The 9798-nt window shown below is 32.6% G+C and overlaps 1 protein-coding gene across 1 annotated transcript; it reads left to right on the top strand.

Moving 5' to 3' along the window:
• Positions 1 to 1426: 1426 nt before the first annotated feature.
• LOC138334471 (rho-associated protein kinase 1-like) lies at positions 1427 to 2578 on the top strand. Its single transcript, XM_069283129.1, has one exon. The coding sequence runs from the start codon at positions 1427 to 1429 to the stop codon at positions 2576 to 2578; it is 1152 nt and encodes a 383-aa protein (XP_069139230.1).
• The last annotated feature ends 7220 nt before the right edge of the window (positions 2579 to 9798 follow it).

Below are 9798 nucleotides of genomic sequence, written 5' to 3'. Positions count from 1 at the left end.
AACAATCAAGTGCTTTTTGGAGACCATCTCTTGATTCCGACATCAGAACAGTATCGTCGGCATACAAGATAATAAAAAGTTTCAGATACATTCCAATGTGTGTAACGCATGCAGTTTCAATTTCTTCCAATGGATTTACATTATTTTCACTTAAAAAACTTTCTAAATCATTTAAATACAAGGAAAATAAAATCGGAGACAAATTTTCACCTTGTTTTACTCCGACATTACATATGAAAAAATCTGACATTTCGTTTCCATTTTTAACACAAGACTTAGTGTTCAAATATAAATTGTAAATGACTCGGAAAACTTTTCTACTTATATTTTGAGCAATTAACTTTTTCCATAGACCTACGCGCCATATAGTATCGAACGCTTTCTTAAAATCAATAAAGGAACAATGTAATTTTTCTTTTGTGAAAGATATATAGAGATTAACGAGTGTAGGATAAAAATGTTTTCCGCGGTTGAATAATTTTTCCTAAACCCAGCTTGTGCATTAGAAATAAGGTTGACGTCTTCTGCGTAGTGATTCAGCCTTTCATTGATAATCGCAGTGAATAATTTTCCAAAACATGACACTAAAGTTATTGCCCTATAGTTGTCCGGGTCTCTATTATCGCCTTTGTTTTTATAAATTGGTTTAATAACGCCAACTGTCCATGATTCCGGAACTTTATCCGTTTCTAAAATTATATTAAACAGTTTTAAATAGACGGGTAATAAAGAGTTACTTGTATTTTTAATGTACTCATTTATAATTCCATCAAAACCACCAGCTTTATTATTGTTCAACTTTTTGATCGCCTTTATTATTTCTTCTTCCGATATAGGTTCGTTAAATGTCATATTATTTTGATCATCTAGTATATTTGTCATATCAAACTCATCATCGTCATTAAGGGTACTACCACTAAGGTTTTTAAAATAATCGTATAATTCATTGATAGATAAATTAACGTCACGTGATTTATCTGATCCATCAAGTTTGTTAAGTATATTCCAAAGATTTTGGGGATTTTTCTTGAATGATTCTCTTATTTATTTTTTTTCTTTGTTAAATTGATATGATTTATAACATTTGTTTATCTCTTTCCTGTATTCCTTGCTATTATGTTTAAGATTAATTCTATTCACATTATTTTTACTTCTATTATATTTATGTTTTGCTTTATGAAATTCCTTCCTAAGTTTAACACATTTACCATTGAACCATGGCTTATTATTATTATTGTTATGTTTTCTCTTATTTTCTCTTTCCCCCGCCAGTAAAAAACTAGCTAAAGACTGTTTCGTCCTTGTCCGTGCCTGCGAAGGTGAATACACTGAAGATCTTAGTGAAACCGTGCCTTGTAAGACCAAAACATTGGCATCATCAAAAGCCAACACTTCGATAAACCCTGACATTGGAGGAGTATTAGTTATGAAGGAAACTATTGCTACCATACAGCGAGAGCTTCATGAAGTAAGGAACGAACACGGCAAAGCTGTAAATGACCTGGAACAGAAAATTGAAAAACTTTACAAAGAAAAAGAAACCGCTTTAAAACGAAGAGAAAAGACACGCACAGAAATGGATGAACTCGTAAAACTAGTAGACAAACTAAAGAGTGAGCATCAAAAGGAGATTGATACTCTACAAGAACTGAGCAATAAATCACGCACTGAACTAAAAGATACGAGGAGCATGTGTCATGATTTACAAAAGAAAATTGAAAATCTTAACAAACAGTTAACATCTGTGAAAAATGACGTCAAACAAACACGAGAATCGGCTTCTGACTTTCGCAACATAGCTAGTCGTTATGATGACAAACAAGCATGTGGCATTACAAGTGCTAAAAAAGCCCTGAAAGTAGTTACGGAACGTGTGACTAATCACATCAAAAGCTATGAGTCTGAAATGGACGAAACTCATGACTCCATTAAAGCTTGCGTGTCATCTGTTACTTTCCTCAAGAAACAGCTAGACAAATTAAAGAAACTTGAGCGAAGCGCTGTCGACAATGGTAAAACACCACCAATGGATCCTATGAAAACCTGTAACAGATTCGGTGTACTTGACAATGGAATGCCACCTGATATCCATGAAACACTCGAAACCCTTAGTGAGATTCCTTTTCATGCAGCACAACAGTCGAGGACCATAACTGAACCATACAGGCCAAAATCCCACACCAGGATTGTCGTTAATAATGACACTAATAGTCCTAGGAAAACAGTGGAAATACAGAATGCAAACATCGCGCGCTCTAAAAGCGATATCAACGGATCAACAGGTACAAAACCACATGAGATTCGCCAGTCTAGCGATGTTGTATCAGATGTTGGTACGATACCTGTGCACTTTCCTTCATCAATGTGTCAAACGATGTCAGAACGTAGCAAGACTCTCGTTAGTGAGTCGCAAACCTCTAGGCATAGCGGGGCAGATCTAGCTGACAAATTCGTAGGATACAGGTCCTCTAAAAGAAAGGTTAGTCGTTTCTACATACATGGAATGAACAGGAAAGTAGCGTCTGAGTCGGCGATGAGAGATTTCCTAGACAAAGCCGGTGTCCGTGTTACTCACTAAAGATATTTTGAAAATCGTTGGAAGTCGACTGCCTCTGCACAGTTGAACATCCTTGCAGGTGATACCCCTATAGTGACGGCAAGGGATTTCTGGCCAAGCGGAATCGGCATGAGAGAATGGATCCCGAGACAAGTCTTTCTAAACCAAATTAATGATGGTTGACAAACTTAATATCATGTGTTGGAATATCGAAGGTGTGATGGCGGGTACTCACTATCTGCTAGAATGCCTTAATAAATTCCAAGTGGATATTTGTGGTATATCTGAACATTGGATTAGAGAATATAATTTGTCATTTTTTGATACATTTAGACGGTGTGTTCCCGCTACGCCTACATTCTATAACAATAGGTAAAAAGATCAAAGAAAGTGTAATTATAGTCTGTTTCATACAAGTTTCTTATACCTGTACTTCGTCTACTTACCTGGAGTTTACCTATGTGTGCATGTAGAATTATAGTAATTTACTAGAAATTATAGTAATATATATATATATATTACATGTACATTATAGAATCGTCATCGTGATGAAATATCACATTATAATACATTTATTATGATTAATACATTAATGGAAAAAAAATATGTTGATAATTTCCTGCAAAAATGTGTTGTGAAATGCACATTCTTACGGCATCATAATCTTCGTCGTGAAAATATGTGATTTGTTACATCATATTCTCGATAATTAAACCTGCAGTATGTACACTATTGAATGAAATATCACCTATAACACTCTCTAAGTCACATCATACACCACACTAATTTGTATATGATGATTTGGAAAGAAGTTAAACTTACAAAAATATGCATGTAACTATGAAATATCATGTTGTATGCGTTCGATTTTAAGGTTTGTAATACCTATTTTTTCTGAATACATGCAATTTTGCTAATTCCCCTAGTCGTTGCCATAGGTTTCAAATCATTTTTTTTTTTTTTACAAAATAAATGTTAGTTCTCCTTACGAATGTACATGTAGTTTGCTGTCCATTTGATCAGAAAGTAGAAATCTCATAAAAATCCGTATATTTTGCCATGGGTTGTATAACTTATGAACTTAATTAAGGACTACATGTATGGATTGTGCCCTTTTTGTCTCACAAACATTTTTCAAATTTGTTATTCAGGATGAAATTCAAATATCGAGTACAAATTCCTTGATACAATAGATATAACGGTTGTACAAATGTATAGCATTGCGGCTGCAGTTGTTATGGTAACCATCCTAACATGATATACATAAACTACATAAAAACAGAAACTGGAAATTGTGTCAGTTATTTGATTTGCTAAATATAGAAAACATAGAGTGCATCATTAAACAAAACTTATATTTATCTTATAAAGATGTATCTGAAGTGCTTGCATATTCTCAGTAAAATATTACATGTATGTACATATGCATGTATATAATTTATGTTTCTGATTAACTCAATAATTTTATTTTTTTATAAGTTGCAAATAATTTAACTGCTCTCCTTATATAACTTCGATTTGTCTTCATAAATTTGGTATCAACTCAAGCTCATATGAAATATGTTTGCGGAAAAATTGAAATTGAACGCATGTAGGAGGAAATCCGTCCGTTAATGTTCGAGATTTGTTACTGGTTGGACAAGGGGAACACTTGTTTCATCTTTTATTTGCTAAAAAAGCCCGAAATGTATTTTTTTTTCTAAAAATATGGTACAGAATGGAGATTATATGTACTAACATTACGATGTTTGTCTCTAGGGTCGTATGTTATTTAAGTTTTATTAGTTACCGTAATATAAGAAATTCATTCGAAATTGATAGAAAGGAATATTGTCATAAAAAAACATATAATGTTGTTACGTGTGGCCAAAAATATCGGTGATAAATATCTTTTGTTTTCATTTGTGATTTGTTGTTCGTCTCTGAAAAAAATATATATATACGTATACCTCTAGATACTATTACCAAAATCCATCTGACGACCTTTTGCCCATAATGCAAAATATAGTATATATGTCCAGGTAAAAAATCCAGGTAGATCACACACAGGTAAAGTTACCTTTTATATGATACAGACTATAATTGTTATAACAACATACTTCACTCGTTGGTTTTTAAAATGTAGGCGTTCCGGGATACAGCCATTTAGACAATGCGGTTATACACCTATAGTTAAACCTGTGTATGAAACTGACCCGTTTCGTTACAAATGTAATATTAGGCGAATTCCCCGAACACCAACTCTGGTAAAGACAAAGGGAGGTGTTTATGTAGGGAACCCTTTGAAGTTTAGTTATAGTCTGTTTCAAAATCTAACACCAACTCAGGTAACTTTTCAACCAGGTAATTTTTATACTCATACCTATGATAATATACATAATAATAATAATAATGCATAATAATGTCACACATTTTTACACAACATCTACAATTAAAAAAATATTCTTCATTAGTAAAAATGCCGAGCCGTTAATTGGCTTACGAGACACGAATGTACTAAAATTATGAACAATATATGTGAATAAAACAACATTATCAGTTAAAGTTATAGTTAAGTTCTCCTCATCGCTAAAAAGATATATTTAGAAAGACTAACTTGTAAAACATCACAATTCATTAAAAAGATAAGTTGATTATCAGAAGACATACTTTCAAAATGTTCACATAAAACAGTTACTCTATCAATTATGTAAGTTGTCCTTTAATCACAATACGCTTTTACAGTTAAAAATTAAATGAACATAATGCATCCAATTCTCCTGTAAGATATTGTTCCAGTAAGGTTTATATAACGAATTGCGTTTGTAACTATTATACAGTTCTGTGTACTACAGTTTTGTTAATGTTTAATTTGTATAAAATGTTGTACACTAGTGGAAGAGGGAAAGGGTTGATATAGGCACTGCCTGTTACCCAATTTCATTTTGTATGATTTATATAAAATAAAATATTTTTGATTGAATTGATATGCAAAATAGTTCCTGCCAATTTAAGCAAGGTGCAGCAGCTGTGATGCTGATCATGAGTCGGCTTATGTCATCAAGTCAATGGTTCCGTTCTGGTATCCCAAATAATGTCTGTATATTCTATGTTTAATGTTTAATGTTTCAATGTTCGTAATAAGTTCTGTCTTGATGAAACTTTTTCACAAATATTAAAGATGTAATCCGACCATGCTCTTTTTTTTATCAGCCCATGAAGAAATTGACGATAGATCATCATCCAAAAACTCTGCATGTATTACTGTCAGTAAAAGGTCATCATCATTATCAATATAGAGATGTGTCATCAGCAAATATTTTTATATAAGATATTACATTATCTGTTAAGTCATTTATAAACAATAGGAAAAGAAAAGACCAAGTACTGAACCTTGCGGTACTCAAGCATTTATCGGTTTTTCATTAGATTACCGGGTAATTGATATTCGTTTATGAATACGAGTTGTTTTCTGTCAGATAAGTAGGCTTCAAACCAATCATACAGTTTACCTTTAATTCCATATTTTTTTCAACTTATACATTAAGTTTTAACAGAGACTTCGGTATAATATATATATGATATTATATCTAAGTCTCTGGTTTTAATGCCTTACTCGATCAAAAGCTTATATCACAGAAAATAGATGAAAAAAGTGATCGATCCTATCAACAAAGGGAGGAAACATCTTCACTTATAAGAGAAATCCCTCCACTAAGTGTTTAAAAGGGTCAGTTTATGATATTTTAGATCATATCTGACATTATTTGTTTCTCCTAAATATTGCCCAATCAGACGAAATCCTCTGAATTAAAGAGGAGGATTCTCATTCTTGAAAACTGAAAAAAAAACACAGTCAAGTATAGATCAATAATAAACTGTAAATTCAACAATTCTAGTACAGATGTTTTAAAAAGTGTATATTAATCTAAATCTGAAAACTAAAATAAATCAGAAAGTATAAAAAGTATAAGAAAATGATGAAATTGAATGATCTAGAATAGTATTTCTATTAAATATTTACACTTATAAAGCTTGAAAGTGTACAAATACAAGTCAAGTTGATAATTTAACGTTATATTCAAATATCATGGCAAGTACGATTTTTTTCTGAAGTATGCCTCTGTTTTATACACCATTCTGCAGCATCTTGAGAATAACAGTTACTGATTTGCTGATCACCTACCTGGTGAGTTGATTTACCTGAGATTTACCTGTGATCTTGCACTGAGAACAATTCTGAGATAGACTATAACTCCCTATCAACACACCTTAACCCCTATGAAAACACCCCACCCTACCCAGAGTTGGTGTTCGGGGAAGACCCCTTAAATCTGATAAGTTCATATTGACAGAATTAACTATCGATAGTCCTAGAATAGTAGGTGTGGAAATCCAAACACCTAACAAAGAGTATCTGTATTGTTTTTCCGTTTACATGCCAGCATCCTCTCGACCTATTGAAGTATTCATTGAGCATACTGAACTACTAGAGTCGTTGGTAGAAATGTATTCTTCGAAAGGAAGAGTTATTATTATTGAGGACCTTAATGTTAAAATTAGAGGAGACCGATGTAACTTCGATAGTAATGAAAGGTCATCTGTGTTCCAATCCTTTTTAGATAGAACCAATATGTTATCTGTAAATGTCCAGGAAAATTGCCTCGGACCTGAGCATACTTTTTATCCTGTAACAGGGAAATGTACGACGATCGATCATATCCTAATCCAAACAAGTTTTGAAGATCTAGTAAATTATTGTGAAGTACTGGATGATGACTCTCACAATTTATCAGAACATCGTCCAGTTATATGTTCTTTATCTTTACCGGTCTCGGTCCCGTTAAACGCTAGGTCGGGTTATGTTAAATACAATTGGAAGAAGGCAAGAATCAATAATTGTTTGAAGAAATACAGAGAATGTCTCAGCGAATATCTAGATTCAGTTACTATACCCACTTCAGGAACAATTGAAAATATTGAAACTTTCTATATGAGTATAGTACGTTCTATTAAGTGTGCTGCAAATAAAACAATGCCAATAAGTAAATTTAAAAAATTTCTGAAACCATATTGGAGTAAGGAGTTATCAGAATGACACAATATCATGACATTTAAAAGGAAACTTTGGATTGCAAATGGTAGGCCAAGGTCAGAAGACGTTAATTTCTTAAGCTATAAAGAAAGCAAATGTACTTTCCGTAGGCACTTACGAATTGCTTTCGATAAGTATATGTCAACACAGTTTTCTGAACTTAATAAATGTGGCGAGTTAAATCAAACTCTATTTTGGCAACTTTACAATAGAAAAGCACGGAAAACAACGCATACTATAACAGAATTGAAATATAATGGAAAAACTCTTAGGGAACCTTCTGATATATTAGATGCGTTGCATTCACATTTTAGCACAATATTTTAAAGACAATCATAGTGAGTTATTTAATGCTGAATTTGCAAACTTTATCAATACAAAAGTTGAAAATATTACGGCTAATGTCAAAGCTGAGAAGGAATGTTTTTTCGATACCGCTGTTACAAGTGTTGAAATATCTAATTTATGTAAAAAACTAAACACCAACAGGGCTGGAGGGCATGATGGCATAGTTTACGAACACTTTAAATATGGTGGCAAAAAACTGTTTGATTATATTGCATGTTTATTTAATATGGTCATAGATAACGAGTATGTACCTAACCATTGGAAAAAAGGTTTGATTATTACCTTATATAAGGGCCAAGGAAAGCCAAAAGAAAATCCGGACAGTTATAGGGGCATTACATTATTACCAGTGATTTTTAAGTTGTTTGAGATGATAGTTTCGGACAGAATAAGCTCTGTTTTATGTTCGAAGAGCTTTCCAAACAGACAACAGTCCGCGTACCAAAGCCAGTTATGTAGTCTATGTACATCCTTTAATTTAATTGAATGTATTAATTACAATTTAGAACACAATTCAAATGTTTATGTAGCATTTTTAGACAGCAACAAGGCGTTTGACACTGTGTGGCACGCCGGTCTGCTCTACAAAATTCATGAAATGGGGCTTATAGGCAAAGTATGGGCTATCCTCAAGGAAATGTATACCAATGTTAAGAGTTGTGTAATGTATAAAAATTTGATGTCCAACAGTGTTTTAATGGGAGAGGAATTTTACAAGGTGGGTCGCTCTCTTCCAAAATGTATCTGATTTTCATAAATGAATTATTAAACGAAATAGAAAAATGTGGTAAAGACACATTGATTGTTGATTTGAAAGTTAATATACCCACTCAAGCAGACGATTTGTGTCTTTTAAGTACAAATTATCAAAGTTTGCAAGACATGGTTAACATATGTGAAAACTATAGTCGGAAGTGGCGGTTTACGTTCTCTTCAACTAAAAGTAATATTATGGTTTTTTCCAATAAACGCACAAAAAATAATGAATCTAATATTTTACTTTACAATTGTGTTTTACCAATAGTTACTGAAATCAAATACGTTGGTATATTGTTAAATCACTATAGAAACAGTGTCGAAAGAACTAAAAGGGCATGTTGTAAGTTAAAAACTGGTATTATGTCACTTTTAAAGTCAGGTGCTCATCCTAATGCTCTTAACTCTGCAACTATTGCCAAATTGGTCAAAATTAAGATCTATCCATCTGCTCTATTCGGATGTGAGTTATGGAGTCTTAATAACACAGAGATAATTATGTTAGAACGAGCGCAGAATTTTATTGCCAAATGTGTTCAAGGCTTTAGGATGAGGACCAGGACTGACATGTGTGTTTCATTGCTTGGGTGGGTCACCATTGAATCGTATATTGACATAAGGAAATTATTGTTTGTAAGAAGAATTATTGCAATGGATAGTGGATACTTGATTCACAAAATTTTTGTCACCAGATTTTTTACGTATTTTTTGAATGCAGAAAAACAAGGTTTCATACCAGACATCATAAGTATATTACGAAAATACTCATTGTATGATTCTTTTACTCATTGTATTAAATCTGGTACTTCTCTTAGTAAAAAATATTGGCGAAAACTTGTTTATAAAAATGTTTACACATTTGATGAAAGATCACGTCTAGAACGCATGTCAAATGACACAGATTTTATTAGATTCAAATGTATTCACCCTAAAAATAGGTTACACTTTCTTTGGGAAATCGCTGTAAAGTTCCCACAGTATAATAATCATGTACATTGTATTTTGAATGTTTGTGTAAACTCACGAATATCAAATTGTATAGAATTATGTCAATATTGTGGAA

Source organism: Argopecten irradians, chromosome 11 (assembly GCF_041381155.1).
Source record: "Argopecten irradians isolate NY chromosome 11, Ai_NY, whole genome shotgun sequence".
Lineage (NCBI taxonomy): Eukaryota > Metazoa > Mollusca > Bivalvia > Pectinida > Pectinidae > Argopecten > Argopecten irradians.
Note: the sequence above shows the minus strand (reverse complement) of the source record. Positions and strands in the feature narration are given on the sequence as shown.

Bases quoted from the DNA above. Each gene is read 5' to 3' on its own strand.
- LOC138334471 (XM_069283129.1), top strand. From the start codon at position 1,427: ATGAAGGAAACTATTGCTACCATACAGCGAGAGCTTCATGAAGTAAGG.